This window comes from Ailuropoda melanoleuca, chromosome 13, assembly GCF_002007445.2.
Source record: "Ailuropoda melanoleuca isolate Jingjing chromosome 13, ASM200744v2, whole genome shotgun sequence".
NCBI lineage: Eukaryota > Metazoa > Chordata > Mammalia > Carnivora > Ursidae > Ailuropoda > Ailuropoda melanoleuca.
In genome coordinates, this window is record NC_048230.1 from 45,357,648 (window position 1) to 45,371,768 (window position 14,121).

General features: G+C 65.1%; 3 protein-coding genes across 18 annotated transcripts in view; 1 reads left to right on the forward strand and 2 right to left on the reverse strand.

Annotated features, from left to right (window-relative positions):
- Window positions 1-35: 35 nt before the first annotated feature.
- On the forward strand, window positions 36-7,100 carry ARFRP1 (ADP ribosylation factor related protein 1). 4 transcript variants are annotated; one of them, XM_034639832.1, is made up of 7 exons: window positions 36-196; window positions 401-488; window positions 684-766; window positions 4,105-4,186; window positions 4,402-4,472; window positions 4,989-5,213; window positions 5,284-7,100. In XM_034639832.1, exons 1-6 carry the CDS (start codon window positions 104-106, stop codon window positions 5,178-5,180), a joined length of 609 nt encoding a protein of 202 aa, XP_034495723.1. In that variant the 5' UTR covers window positions 36-103; the 3' UTR covers window positions 5,181-5,213; window positions 5,284-7,100. The 4 variants fall into 4 exon arrangements, with proteins under 4 accessions (XP_034495723.1, XP_034495724.1, XP_002925737.1 ...); XM_034639833.1 differs by having other exon boundaries at window positions 401-479; XM_002925691.4 differs by having other exon boundaries at window positions 37-196; window positions 5,113-5,213.
- On the reverse strand, window positions 7,056-8,807 carry TNFRSF6B (TNF receptor superfamily member 6b). 2 transcript variants are annotated; one of them, XM_034639831.1, is made up of 3 exons: window positions 8,183-8,807; window positions 7,828-8,031; window positions 7,056-7,491 (listed from the first exon to the last, which is right to left on the reverse strand). In XM_034639831.1, the coding sequence occupies exons 1-3, from the start codon at window positions 8,598-8,600 to the stop codon at window positions 7,208-7,210; spliced, it is 906 nt and encodes a 301-aa protein (XP_034495722.1). In that variant the 5' UTR covers window positions 8,601-8,807; the 3' UTR covers window positions 7,056-7,207. The 2 variants fall into 2 exon arrangements, with proteins under 2 accessions (XP_034495722.1, XP_002925724.3); XM_002925678.4 differs by having other exon boundaries at window positions 8,162-8,807.
- A 56-nt stretch (window positions 8,808-8,863) lies between these two features.
- RTEL1 (regulator of telomere elongation helicase 1) overlaps window positions 8,864-14,121 on the reverse strand; it is a 31,410-nt gene continuing 26,152 nt past the window's right edge. For 2 of the 12 annotated variants that reach the window (XM_034639826.1, XM_034639820.1), the window contains 8 exons: window positions 12,739-12,940; window positions 12,430-12,570; window positions 11,844-11,960; window positions 11,414-11,650; window positions 11,129-11,328; window positions 9,722-9,914; window positions 9,535-9,635; window positions 8,881-9,455 (listed from right to left, as the gene is read on the reverse strand). In XM_034639826.1, the coding sequence (XP_034495717.1) occupies window positions 9,375-9,455; window positions 9,535-9,635; window positions 9,722-9,914; window positions 11,129-11,328; window positions 11,414-11,650; window positions 11,844-11,960; window positions 12,430-12,570; window positions 12,739-12,940 (1,272 nt within the window). In that variant the 3' untranslated portion in view covers window positions 8,881-9,374. Of the gene's footprint in view, window positions 9,456-9,534; window positions 9,636-9,721; window positions 9,915-9,965; window positions 10,670-10,748; window positions 10,850-10,935; window positions 11,071-11,128; window positions 11,329-11,413; window positions 11,651-11,843; window positions 11,961-12,429; window positions 12,571-12,738; window positions 12,941-14,121 lie in introns of those variants that run through there. The other 10 variants (XR_004619384.1, XR_004619385.1, XR_004619386.1 and 7 more) reach the window with 10 other exon arrangements.

Below are 14,121 nucleotides of genomic sequence, written 5' to 3' on the forward strand. Positions count from 1 at the left end.
GATGCGGGGGGAGGGGGGTTCGGCCGGGGGAGGAGTTTGGGGTGGGGGCCGGGGTGAGCGCAAAACCGGCCCATGACCCGTGTCTTCGGGCGCGCAGGGCAGGATGTACACGCTGCTGTCCGGCCTGTACAAGTACATGTTCCAGAAGGACGAGTACTGCATCCTCATTCTGGGCCTGGACAATGCTGGCAAGACGGTTGGTGCTTCTTTCTCGTCCCCCCCCCCCACCACGGGATCCATACCCCTCGCTGCATGTTTACTGCCTGCACAGAAACCGGACCCTGCTGGAGGCCGAGGGCCAGTCCCCACCAGCTGCCTTAGAAGATACCCAAGGAGGGATGTTTGGGACACAGGCTTGGAAAGATCCGGCCCTTATCTGTCTTTCTGTTTTTCTTCTCAGACGTTTTTGGAACAGTCAAAAACCCGGTTTAACAAGAACTACAAGGGGATGAGTCTGTCCAAAATCACTACCACCGTGGGTCTGAACAGTAAGGGGGTCCTTTAGGGCTGTGGGTTGTGGGGCTGATCCCTGAGGCGGCTGTGATGCCAGCAGGCAGAGGGTCAGCAGCTCCCATGGGCCCTGCAGTCGGGGTACCCCAGAGTGGCTCGTCCCTCTCCTGGAGCCGGGAGGTGGCGTATCAGGGACCAGGGCCCTGGCTTCACCCGTTCCCTTTTCTCCCCAGTCGGCACTGTGGACGTAGGGAAGGCTCGCCTTATGTTCTGGGACTTAGGGGGCCAGGAAGAGCTGCAGTCTCTGTGGGACAAGGTAAGAGAGTCACCACACAGGGTCCCTGGCCATGCACTGCCTGTTCCTCATGCCATTTTTCCCCGGGTGACACCCATCCGCCGTTCATCCTCTTCCTCGGGAAGGTTGCGGATTCCTTTTGTTTCTGTCTCGTCGGCGGCTTTTTCACCTGCTTTGTTCTTGAGGGTTCCCCCCAGTCCTATTCCAACTCCCACATCCTTCCTGCAAGAGCGAGGACACACTTGGTTCCTTTTGAGTTAGACATTTTCCTGCTAATCACCACAAAACAAGACAAAAAGTGGTCGAGAAACAGGTGTGGGGAAGGAACAATGTCTGCGAGATGCTCAGCTACGTCACTGGGGCCCGAGTCTCCTTGGCTGGTGCCCCTTCCGTCCGTTCTGCCTTAGGATCTGTTCTCTGTGGTGGCCTCTTCCCCATCAGGGCAGGGTGTCCTCAGAGGCTTATAGCCACTGCCTCTTCCCTGATGTAGGTTTGGGGTATTTTTGGGACCCCACTGTGGTGCTCTTCCTCCCACACACTCCAACACTGGGGGCGTCTTCATCTCAGCCGGTGCTGGGCCCTGTGGTCCTGCAGTGAGCCGGACAGACCTAGTCTCTGCCTTAGCCCCTCCTGGTGGATTGGTAGGGTGGATTTCGTGCAGCCCAACACCGGGGGCACAGATGTGCCTGTCCCAGCGCTGGTGGTGGTGGTGTGCTTGCCCGCCCCGATTCTGGGAGTGCAGGCGTGCTCACCCCGACGCTTACTAGTTGTCACTGTGCTTAGAACTGAGCACAACGTCTTGAGTTCTGGTTTGACTGCAGCAGTCGGGACCCAGTCACCTTTTCCCAGTCTCTCTCTGAAGTGTCGTCTTCTGGTCTGACTTCTGTCCTGTCGCTACAAGTTTACCAACAGATTCTATGGCCATTTAAGTTGGACGAGACAGAGTGAAGCCAGGGCCTGCTCTTCTGGACCAAGACCCACATGGGGAATGAAACAGGTTCTGACATTGTGTCATAGGGCAGGGTCTCAGGAACAGATGCCAAGACGGAGATTGGGGTGCAGGATGTGTGTTGAGGACCAGCTCCTGGGAGGGGAGCTGGGAGAACGTGCGACTGGGCAGGGGGAAGGGTCAGCTCAGGTGGCTGGCTCAGCAGGGAGCCCTGGAGGAGAATTGCTCCTCGCAGCTGCCCCATGTCAGGCCAAGCTGACCAGGACCCCTCTGGCCTGGTGGGTCACCACGGTGGGCTGCCTTGGGCAGCTGTGATTTGGGGAAGAGGCTCTCGGTCGGTTCAGATAGGTCCTGCGGGAGCCAGCAGGTTCATTCACTGGGTGCACGGCCCACCGCTCGCGTCACACCTCTGACTGGGGCGTGGCTCCTTCGGGGCTATTTGCTAAGGCGACAGTGGAAGGAGGAGAGGCGGCTTTGCAGCTGGCAGTGTCCCCTGCTCTAGCTACCACTCCTGCCCGTGGTGTGAGTCATCACAAGAGTCTGAACCCCTGATCACTGAGCCCCACTTCTCGGTTGACCTCTGGGTTCCTCATGAGCTTCCTGGTCCGCCGTGGAGGGGTACCCTGCCTTCCACTCTTGGGGCCAGTTATCCCTGCCAGGGCGGGGTCTCTTCTGAACCCACGGTGTTCAGCACGCCGCAGCAGGCAGCCGGGATTTGTGACCCAGTAGGTCCCTTCCTGAGTCTTTGGTAAAGGGGTTCCTTGGTGGTGACCATGCTCCCAGCCCTTTGGGGCCCCCCGTGGGTCACCGGATGGATGGGACGTAGAGCTCCCGCCCCCTCCCCTCGTCCTGGGCCCCGGCCCCCGCGCGCGGTCTGGTACCGGGACACGGTGCTGGGCTTGCCGTCCTTTTGTCCCAGGTAGACGTCTGGCAGGCCTTCCCTACGTGCGCTCCTTCCGTCCAGGCTGTGGGCTGTTGCCTGTGGGCCTGTTCCTGTACCAGCCTCGGGCCTCAGCTTCCCACACAGATGAGACTAGTGGACTGCTGTGCCTGCCACAGGGGGCACTTCTGGCCTCTGTCCCTGCGGGCCACACCCAAAGGATCTCTAGAGCGTGGCTGTGGGTGATGCCGCCATCATGGTGCCTTGGGGCCGAGGCAGCCTGATGTGACCTCAGTACTGCTCATGCATAGTCCCAGATGTCCAGCATCCGTTGCTCTCACCATTGCCGGGCCCTCACCTGACACCCGTCTGCCTGGGCTGGGTCGCACACTGCAGGGGCTGCGAGGTGACCCTCTCCCCGGGCTTGCTGCCAGCCCCATGCGGCACCTCTTCCCGCCATGGACACCTCTGCTGTCAGGTCGGCCAGGTCCTAGTTGTCAGTCGCAAGACAGCTTGCTGCCTAGAGCGCCTGCAGCCCTCCCATCACCCAGCGTGTCGGCCAGGGGAGGTCTGTGTGTGTGACTTGCAGCCTGCAGAACCCGGATGGCCACCTGCATCGGGCTTCCTTCTCTGCAGCAAGCACAGATACAAAAGCTTGTCTCACAAGATGGGGAGGGGGGGATTTTTCAGCATGCCCTGGTTACACCCCAAGAGTTTCCCGGAGCTGTCAGACCTGCGCCTGTCCAGGGTCTTCAGCTCCCCAGCCATAAGCTCGTTCCGCCTGCTGTTGCACCGTGTATACGTGGATGTTCCAGGTTTCCGGGCTCCCCTGACAGCTGGGGCAAAGATGCTGCTGTCGGCTCGGCAGACGTGGACACTTCCTGTCTTCTTTTCTGACTGGGGTAGACGGCGGGCTCACCAAGTCTGTGGCTGTGTCCCCCATGCCCTATGCTCCACGAGCCCACCCCTCACATTCCCCACTTGGTGCATGTGCCCAGTTTTGTCCGCACAGTACTCTTCCCCAGGCCCTGGGCTCTGACACCGTTGCTGTATGCATGCCGAGGGCTGACCGCTCTCCTGGCCCCAGTCCAGCCTGCAGAGCTCCATGTTGCTGGCCCAGTCCTGAGCCCTGCCTCTCCTTTTGGTGTCCTTTCTGTGGCTCATCAGTGGTATGGCCACCAGGCTTGCTGTCCACACCGGCACGTGGCCTCCCCTTCCAGGACTGCATGGGGATCAGCTTGGTTTGGGCTCCAGCTCCCAAGTCCTGGCCTTCCTCTCCAGCCACTTGTCAGGCCAGTGGTCATGGCTGGTTTTAGGAGCAGATGCTGCAGAGTTTGGGGGCTCAGCACCCGCGAAGTGGACAGAGGGTGGTGGCCGCCCCCTGCCCAAGTCAGCAGGCCCCCCGAAGCAGATTAGGGTTACATTGCCACTCTGCCCTTCCCTCCCACCCCCTGAAGGCACCCCAGAAGAGCCTTCCAGTTGGGTGGCCAGGTGCTTGTGGCCCAGCACCCCCTTTCTGCCCCTCCCCAGTACTACGCAGAGTGTCACGGCGTCATCTATGTCATCGATTCCACGGATGAGGAGAGGCTGTCAGAGTCCAAGCGAGCGTTTGGTGGGTACAGCCTGGCTAGGGCTGGGAGGGTGCTGGGGAATGGTCAGCTGCAGTCTGCCCATCCTGTGTGTCTGGAGCTGGCCTTGGCCGGACGTCAGGCCCACGCCAGGCAGATGGGGCCATGGCCATGAGTGAGCACGCACACTTGTAGAGAGGTGGGCAGGCCTCGGTAGGCAGGTGAAGGGTACTCACTGCCACTTTTCTACCTACTCCAGAGAAGATGATCACAAGTGAGGCGCTGGACGGCGTCCCCATCCTGGTGCTGGCCAACAAGCAGGACGTTGAGGTGAGCCTCTCATCCCAGCATCCCCACAGTGGTCCCCAGAGTAAGCGTGCCCCATCGCTGGGGGTGGGGGATAGGGTGCCTGCTCTGGACACCCCAAGCCGTGTATGTCCCGGGTGTACATAGCCCTCCCAAGTTGCAGGGGACCTTCTCGCCACAGGAGGGTGGGCATGGCTGGAGGCACGGTGGGGAGACCCTGTGTGCAAAGGGATCCCAGGGTGGGAGTCAGCTCTGACTTTGGCCCGTCTGCCGCCCTTGGGATTGCCTCAGCTTAGTAGTGGCTGCTCTGTGGCTGTCTGCATGGTGGGGGGGCACCTTGGCAGTCTGCGTGGGGGGGCTCTGCGGGGCCGTGGCTGCTCTGTGGCTGTCTGCATGGGGGGCGAGGACGCTATGGGGCCTGTTCTGTAGCACGTGTGCCCTCGGGTCAGGGGCATTGGAAATCACTTCTGTCTATCCCTCACTTCCTGTGGACCATCCATGCCACCTGCTCTGTCCTCTCTCTGAGACCACTCATTGCAGGACTCCTCTAGGCAGAGAAGCCCTGAACCCAGCCCTTCACTGCCAAGACCACGTCCTGCCCTAGGAGCAGGGCGTTTCCTGCAGTGCCTGGGACCCCACTCCTCACTGCTTCGCCTTCCCCCAGACTTGCCTCTCAATCCCCGACATCAAGACTGCGTTCAGCGACTGCACCTCGAAGATCGGCAGGCGTGACTGCCTGACCCAGGCCTGCTCGGCCCTCACAGGGTGAGTGGGGCTCTCGGCCCGGGGGCTGGGGGCCGCAGCTGGCCCTCCCTCATGCCTGCTGTCTCCACAGCAAAGGGGTGCGCGAGGGCATCGAGTGGATGGTGAAGTGCGTCGTGCGGAACGTGCACCGGCCGCCGCGGCAGAGGGACATCACGTAGGCATGGCTGGCACCCGGTGGTGCCCGCGACTCATCCCTGAGTGCCAGAGGAGCGCTCCTGCTGGCTCCCTGCCACCAGTCCTGGGGGTTGGGTTTGCTTTGCTCTCGGTTTCTTCATTTGCTTTGTTTTATCTTTAAGACAAACTTTTCCCTGTGTCCATACAAGCGTAGGTATCGGAAGGCTTCTGCTGAGGGGAGTCGGGGCAGCAGGACCCCCACACGACCCCTGCTGGGGATGAGGTCTCCCTTTGGAGCTGCTGCCCCGGCAGCCCTGCCTGCCTTTTGCGGGGGGTCCTGTCTGGAAACAGGCTTCCCTGGTGCTGCCCCATGCAGCTTCCCACGGAGGCGGCTGTTGGGGTCGTGATTCTTCTGTCTCTGCCCTCTGTGGCCCTGGAGATGGGGTGGGGGCTGGTGTCCTCTTGAGAGAGGGAGACCTGGCCGTCTTTGCTGGGGGGCAGCAGGGCCCGGGGTTCTGGGCCTTCAGAACAGGGCACGAGGATCTTCCATTGGCCTGACATCACCTCCTTTTGATCCCCAGCAGGAGGGGAAGGAGGGAGTTTCTCCACGTGTGTCTGTTGCTGACCTGGGACACCCGGTTGCCATCGTGGGGCGTGCACGGTGGGGGCTTTGGGAAGGTGGGCTGGGTTCCCGTGGAGCCCAGGTTGGTTCTGTGCTGGGCCTTCATTCCCAGCTGGGGGAGAGGGGCGGGGTCCCTCTTCAGTCTGGGGACAAGCTATTTCGAAACCCACTTCCAGGCCTGTGCCTGGTAACGGGCTCCCCGGGTGAGACTGGTCCTCGGGACCCTCCCCACATGGCCCCTGCTGGAGCTGGCACTGACTGCTGGCCACGGTGTGTCTAGAATGACGGGTCTGAGCTGCTGTCCATCGCCCCTCCAACACAGTGACCACAACACAGAGGCACCCAGGGTCGAGCTGTGACCTTCGTGGGCACTGCCTGCCTGCTCATGGGGATGGCTGAGCCAGAGCTAGGGACCTGGTGGTTTCCTGTCCGAGATCCAGTCTCTGGTGGGAGCCTGGGAGGGGTTGCTGAGAAGGCTGAGTCAAGACGGGGTGGGGGGGGGCGGGGAACGCAGCTGCAGGTGAGGTGACTCACGGGGAGTCATGGGCTCCTCGTGGGGGTCAGGCATGGGGTCTAGAGCCCATTGGGCCGGCCAGGAGTCCCCCAGGCTGCTCTGGAGTAGTCCAGCCCTTCTCTGAGCCTGCCTGAAGGGAAAAGCCTTGTTTCCCAGAAAAGGAGTGGGACGCACCCAGCCTGGGGGAGGTCCTTGGCGGGTCCCCCTCCTGGGAAATCCCCTGCATGCTGGGACTGGGTGGAGCTCAGATGGAGGGGCAGGGTGAGAGGGAAGGGTCTCCTGGTGGCCCAGGGCACAGGCTTCTGCTGTTCTGTCCAAGCTGGGTTCTGTTGCACAGCAGGAGCCCCCCACATTGTCAGAGCCACAGAGCGTGACCTAGGGGGTCATGGAGCCAGCCTCGGGGACCTCCACGGGGCCCCCAACTGGAAGGGACACACCTGCTACCCGCTGGCCATCTAACAAGCCCTCCTGTCGAGGGTGTGTCCCACGGGGGGTGACCAGCAGCCAGAGGAAGCATGGGGAGCTTGAGAGCCCACCCGGGGCGGTGTCCCCACCAGATGTGCCTGCCATGCACTCTGTAGACAGTTTCACACCCATTGTACAAAACGGCTTTATAAAAAATAAACTGTTAGCGCAACAGGAGCCTAGTCGGTCAGTTGAGGTTACTGTGGTGCCGTGGCGGGGGGGGGGTGACATCCACGTGGGGCCAAAGCTTGGGAGCAGAATAAATAGGGGGCAGGGTGCTCAGTGCGCCCAGAAACGTGTGCGGACGCTGCGCTCCAGCCCAGGCAGCCTGGCCTCTCTCAGTGCCCGCAGCAGCTGCGCCATCAGCGCCCCGGCCTGTGCGTCTCGGAGGTCCGTGAGCCGCTGCCACAGCTTCAGCTGGAGGTCTGCGCGGCCCTCCCTCGGCGTCACCAGACCCTGGGCCTCCGGGCCCGCCAGCACCTGCCACAGCCGCAGGAGCCTCTTGGAGGACATGTCCTGGAAAGCCACGAAGTCGATGACGGCGCGCTCACACTCCTCAGCCCCTGTGGGAGGGTCAGGAGGCAGTGGCAGAGGCCTCCGTGTGCCCATGAGTGGGTCCAGGGCTGAGTTGCCACGTCACTGCTGTGGGACCTCCAGGAGGCAGTTTAAACTCCCTGGGACTTAGCGTGAGCCCCAGGGGCGTGGGGAGGAGAGCATCACCTGCCAGCAATGAAGCCCTCTGCATGGACTGTTCACTGGCACCACCCAAGGGCGCCCAGGTGAGCGGGAGGCCCTGCCCAGAGGCCAGCTGAACGCTGCATGCTCCAGGGCTGGATTCAGGCTGACCTCATCGGACTCACCTGGCCCACCCCAGTCCCCGTCCCCTTCCCCCTACTCACCTGGCCCCCCTGGCGCCATGGTGCTGAGCGGGAAGCTGGTGCAGCTGGTGCACAGGGCATCGTGGAAGGAGGAGCCTGGCACGTTGAGGCTGAGGCCCAGGGCCGTGCAGTTGCGGTGGGGCTGGCACTTCTCTGAGCTGGAGCTGCTGGCTGAGAAGGTGCCAGGGGGACATGGCTGGCACTGCGTGTTCTGGCTCGGGGTGCCTGGGGACGAGATGGGGAGGAAGGGGTCAGGGGGACCTGGGGTGCTGTCCTCCGTGGTGGCTGACGTTGGCCCCACCAACCCTGCTGCCCGCCCGGACCGCTGCTGCCCACTGCAGGCCCCGGTGCCCACCAGGGACAGCCACGCCGGTACCAGGCGGGCAAGGCGCGTGCTCCAGGCAGAAGCCAGCGTGTGCGAAGAAGCCGGGGCGGCAGCGGCAGGCCCGGTTGTGGGTGGCCTCGCAGGGCCGCGCCTCCTCTTCGCGCTCCCCGCAGATGACGTTGCAGTAGCGGCAGCGTTCCAGGTAGTTCCAGAACTGGGTGTAGTGACGAGGGGGGCACGCACCGCACGTTGTGGGGGTGTCCCGGCGGCACGGCCGCTGCACGAAGGTGCCTGGGGGGCACTGGTTGCACACCAGCCATTCCCGAGTCTCCGCGTCCCGCCATGGGTAGGTGAGCGCGCCCGCCGTCCCCGCCGCGGCGGCTGTGTGTGCCGCAAGAGCTAGCAGCAGGGTGGGCAGCGCCCACGGTGGGGTCAGGGGCGGTGGGCCCCGCCTCTCCAGTGTCCACATGGCCCTCGCTGGGGCAGCCGCTCGGCCTCCACCGTGCCCAGCAGCGGGGACACCAGGACGACGCGCCCAGGCACCGGCAGCACCACCCTAGCCGCTGCCACCCCACACTCTGACTCGGGCTGCCGTGCGGGCCTATATGGGCTGGCCTTGCCACGCCCCTGGGGGAGGGCTCACGACCTCCAGGGGACCATGCTTTGACCCGGTTTTCAGCAGCGTCACCACCCCGTGGCCCCTCCCCCGCCAGGAAGCCCCCTCTCCCCCCAGCCTGGCGCCAGCCTGCTTGGGAACAGAGTCCAGGGATGGGGCCTGTGAGGGCGCGCCCCCGCACCAGGTCCAGCGGCTGCGGTGGACGTGGGGATGTCCCAGACTCCACTCCTCTCTGGTGTCACACGTCTTCCCAACTGCTGTGCGGACAAAGCACTCAGCATGCCCTTACGTGGACAGGATGGGAGGGGGACCCCACTCAGACGCCCACTCTTCCTTCCCAGAGCCCTCCGCCAAGCACCGATAGTGTCAGCAACTTTATTAGACAGCCGGTCACCTGATTAAAAGCAGGTCCACTGCCCACACGCGGGTCCCGCAGAGGAGGGCGCAGAGGGCTCCCCCCCTTCCAGTCCGGGGCTCCGGGCTCGGCGCGAAGCTCCAGACGCCCCCCCCCACAAGCCAGCAGCCGAGGGAAGGGAGCCGGCCCACCCCAGGCCCCAAGGTGGCTTCAGGGCGTCCAGGCGGGCCCAGGTGTCCACGCGGCGTCAGCCTGCCCCAGGGTCTCCACTCTCACTGGGGCTCTGGCCAGAAGACCTGCGTGATGCTCTGCCTCCTGGCGGGGCCGTGGCAGGCCGGGCACGACCTAGACGCCTGTGGAGACACGGAGCGCTGCACAGGCGCCGCTGCCCGCTGCCCCTCCCGGCCCGCCAGGTGGGGGACAGCTGCCAACCTGGAGGAGCTGGCGCCAGCAGGCCTGGCAGCGGTGGAAGTCGCAGGAGGGGCACCGGAAGGGGACGGTGTCCTCTGCCCCGCAGCCAGGGCACGCCAGGCCTGCGGCAAGGGGGCCGCCGTGAGCACGCGGCAGCTCCTCCGCCCCCATGGCCAACATTCCCTGCGGCCCCTCCCATGAGACCTACCCCACTCGGACGGGGCATGCCTGCGGGGGGCGCTGGGGGGCTGGCTGGGAGCCCCCACATCCCCAGCCTGCCTCCGTGTAAGGAAGGCCGAGATCTTGCTCTGGGTCCTCCCGGGTTTCTCTTGCTGGGGGGCGCCTGGAAACAGAGGAGCCGGTCCGAAGGGTGGGTGGCTGCGGCTTCTCTGCGGCCCAGCCTCCTGNCTCTGACTCGGGCTGCCGTGCGGGCCTATATGGGCTGGCCTTGCCACGCCCCTGGGGGAGGGCTCACGACCTCCAGGGGACCATGCTTTGACCCGGTTTTCAGCAGCGTCACCACCCCGTGGCCCCTCCCCCGCCAGGAAGCCCCCTCTCCCCCCAGCCTGGCGCCAGCCTGCTTGGGAACAGAGTCCAGGGATGGGGCCTGTGAGGGCGCGCCCCCGCACCAGGTCCAGCGGCTGCGGTGGACGTGGGGATGTCCCAGACTCCACTCCTCTCTGGTGTCACACGTCTTCCCAACTGCTGTGCGGACAAAGCACTCAGCATGCCCTTACGTGGACAGGATGGGAGGGGGACCCCACTCAGACGCCCACTCTTCCTTCCCAGAGCCCTCCGCCAAGCACCGATAGTGTCAGCAACTTTATTAGACAGCCGGTCACCTGATTAAAAGCAGGTCCACTGCCCACACGCGGGTCCCGCAGAGGAGGGCGCAGAGGGCTCCCCCCCTTCCAGTCCGGGGCTCCGGGCTCGGCGCGAAGCTCCAGACGCCCCCCCCCACAAGCCAGCAGCCGAGGGAAGGGAGCCGGCCCACCCCAGGCCCCAAGGTGGCTTCAGGGCGTCCAGGCGGGCCCAGGTGTCCACGCGGCGTCAGCCTGCCCCAGGGTCTCCACTCTCACTGGGGCTCTGGCCAGAAGACCTGCGTGATGCTCTGCCTCCTGGCGGGGCCGTGGCAGGCCGGGCACGACCTAGACGCCTGTGGAGACACGGAGCGCTGCACAGGCGCCGCTGCCCGCTGCCCCTCCCGGCCCGCCAGGTGGGGGACAGCTGCCAACCTGGAGGAGCTGGCGCCAGCAGGCCTGGCAGCGGTGGAAGTCGCAGGAGGGGCACCGGAAGGGGACGGTGTCCTCTGCCCCGCAGCCAGGGCACGCCAGGCCTGCGGCAAGGGGGCCGCCGTGAGCACGCGGCAGCTCCTCCGCCCCCATGGCCAACATTCCCTGCGGCCCCTCCCATGAGACCTACCCCACTCGGACGGGGCATGCCTGCGGGGGGCGCTGGGGGGCTGGCTGGGAGCCCCCACATCCCCAGCCTGCCTCCGTGTAAGGAAGGCCGAGATCTTGCTCTGGGTCCTCCCGGGTTTCTCTTGCTGGGGGGCGCCTGGAAACAGAGGAGCCGGTCCGAAGGGTGGGTGGCTGCGGCTTCTCTGCGGCCCAGCCTCCTGGGCTGAGTGGGGCTCGGGGGACACCGGCTTACCTGGCCTGGAAGCACCGTGGGCAAGGTCGGGAGGCACGGTGGGGCTCCCCTCCTGGGGGCCTGGCGGCCCAGTACCTGTGCTTGGGGCAGCCGGGCCCATCAGGTCTGTGCACGTCTGCCGGAAACGCCGCTTGTGGTGGGGTCTCAAGAACATGCCAAACCCTGTGGGGAGAGGGTCAGGCTCAGCCCCGCCCCCAGCCCCCCTTTTTTTTTTTCCCCAGCCCCAGCCCCCTCCACCGCCACTTGCTCTGCAGCAGGGCCAAGTCTTCAGGCCTTGAGGTTGTGAGCGCGGCCACCACGGCCACCACCTTCTCGAAGTCGTCGTCCTGTTTGTAGGTGGTCAGCGCCGCCAGGAGCTGGCTGCAGCCTGCGGGCCCCAGGGCCTTTCGGACATCCGCCAAGTAGGCGCGCACAGCAGGCTGGCCTTGCTTCTCTGTCCCGGGGGCTCTAGACCCCTCGTCTGGACAGCTGCTGGGGTCCCCTGCTGAGGAGGTAACGGGCCTTGGACCATGCCAGGGGTCTGGCGGCCCAGACAGCACCACGGGCACCCTGGGGACCCCCTCACACCAGCCGCCTCCCTCCCTCTGGGGGTGCAGAACGAGAACACGCCCCCCACCCCAGGGAGACTCCTCCCTGCCAGGGGTCTTCAGCTCTGCTTCTGGTTCAGGGACTGGCACCTGCAGGGGCTGGCCTGGAGACCAGGTGGGGCCCGCCTTGGTTCAGGTGCTGTCCGGGGTCCAGCTGCCGGGCTGCACCCTGGGACAGGGTCAGCTTTGAGTCACACTCCTTCCCTCCTGAAAGCACATAGACACACAAGGAGCTACCCAGCTGGTCCCTAAGGGTCTGGCGTGCCCCGGACAGAAGGCCGGTCTGTCCAAGGGGAGACTGAGACCCCACAAACCCCCCCCCAGACCACAAGCAGGGGGACCCAGGGGCCGGCACAGACTCTCCCCAGTGGACACCAAACCCAGAAGGAGACTCTAAGGCTGGGAGGTACCCTCCTGGGGGCCAAGGAGTCTTCCAACGTCAGGTCCCCATGACACTTGTCCTTGGGAAGTCTCTGCTCAGGGGTCGGTTACTGAATGGGGCCAGAAGCTCCCATGCTCTGGAGGTGCAGGGCCCACCATGCTTGTGCGACTCGCGGGGGGCCTGGGGCGTGCACGCTCCCGGGACGCACACATGCAGTTGCCCAGCACGAACAGTCCCATGCAGGAGCAAGGGCTGCCCTGCTCTCGGGGGGAGGGGGGTGAGGGCCCTGCTCACCGCTGGGGCCCGGGGCTGCCGGTGCCCACCGCCTCTGAGGAAGGCTGTGCTCGGGCCGGTAGCCACAGCCGCGGCCCGTCCGCTGGAGGCAGACTTCCTCAAAGCGCTGCTTGTGGTGCGGCCGCACGAACTGGTAGAAGCCTGTGGGGTGCACCGTGCGGCCACCGTGCTGAGCTGGGGGTTCCGGGATCACGGGCCACCCACCCCCACCTTCTCTAGGGGACAGGAACACCCGTGGACCCTGGCGTCCACCCCCCAACGGCCGCAGCACTGCCCCCGGGGATGGGTGACCGTGGCAGGCCAGGGCACCTTGGAGCAGGCTGTGCTTCTTGGGGTCCTCCACGAAGAGTGGGCCGAGGCGGGCCAGCAAAGCCTCCACGTCGTCGGAGCCCTTGTAGTCCTGCAGGGCCCTGGTGAAGGTGTCGAAGCTGGCCTGGCTCAGCGCCTGCTTCACGGCCGCCATGAACAGCTTGGCCCTGCCTGCCTGCGTACCGGCAGCCAGCCCCTCCTGCTGGACACAGGACCAGGCGCCCCGTCAGCCGGGCCACTGCGTTTCCCCGAGGGGCCGCCGCTACTGCAGAGGGTAACTGCTGGGAGGGCTGTCCTAGGCCCCGGGTCTGGCTGGGCTGGGAGGGCGGGCGGGCGGGCATGGCGGCAGCTCCCGTTTGAAACAGCCGTGCCCCTCTGGGAGCAGCACAGGCCACGTGCAGCTCTGCCGCCCCGGCTGGGGGCTCCCGCTCCTCCGCCAAGTCCCCTGTGCCCACGCGGCAGACGGCCCACAGGAAAGGGTACTTCTTGACATCCCTGCGCCTCCTCTGGGCTGCACGTCTCAGGCCCTGACATGGACCCTCTGCAAGGAAGCCCAGGAAGCAGACAGGAGGGATCCAGGCTCCCCGCTCTCCGTCCAGCTTGGCCCGACGCCAAGGCCCCTGGCTCCCTGCCCACTTCCCGAAAGCAGCAGTCCCCCGGCCCCACCCAGTTCTTCCCAGAAGCCGAGGGACATGGACAAAGACAAGTGGTTCGTGGGGCTTTCCAGAGCTTTCCTGGCTCCGACTAACTCAGCAGCCATGCAACACTTTCCCCTGAGGCTGGCTGGGGAGCAGAGCCTCCCCACAGCCGGGCACGTCAGCATCCACACGTGAGCGCTGGCTAGGGAAGCCAGACGGCCTGCAGGCCCCACCCCGGACCTGCCTAAGGGCCGGGGTTACTTCTGTCCGGCCGGACCTGTCGTACCACCCACAAAGTGCTCTTCCGGAAGAGCAAAACTAAACGGAGGCCCAAAGCTGACCCCAAGTGCGCGGGGCTCAAAAGCATGGAGGAGCTGCCCCAGGCTGGGGAAACGCTGTGGGGCCCGGGGAACAGGAAGGAGGCCAGGGCAGTGCTACGCGGCCGGGGAGCAGGCGGCTATGCTGCTGCGAGCTCCACAGGGCCCTGCAACGCTCTCAAAGCAAAAAGTGACCATGGACAACAGATGTGGAAGCCGCGCAGGCCAGGGCCCTGACCAGGCAGCCCACGCCCAGCATGCAGAAGGAGGTCCTGGGAGCTGTCAGAACGGGCTCAGCCACAAAGAGATGAGGCTGAAAAGATGCTCATTTAAATGTTCCGCCAAACAAAGGTGGGGGTGGCGCAGGCCTCGGACAGCGGAGGGCACGGGGCCACACTGTGCCCCCAGGAAGGCAGCAAGGAGGCCCT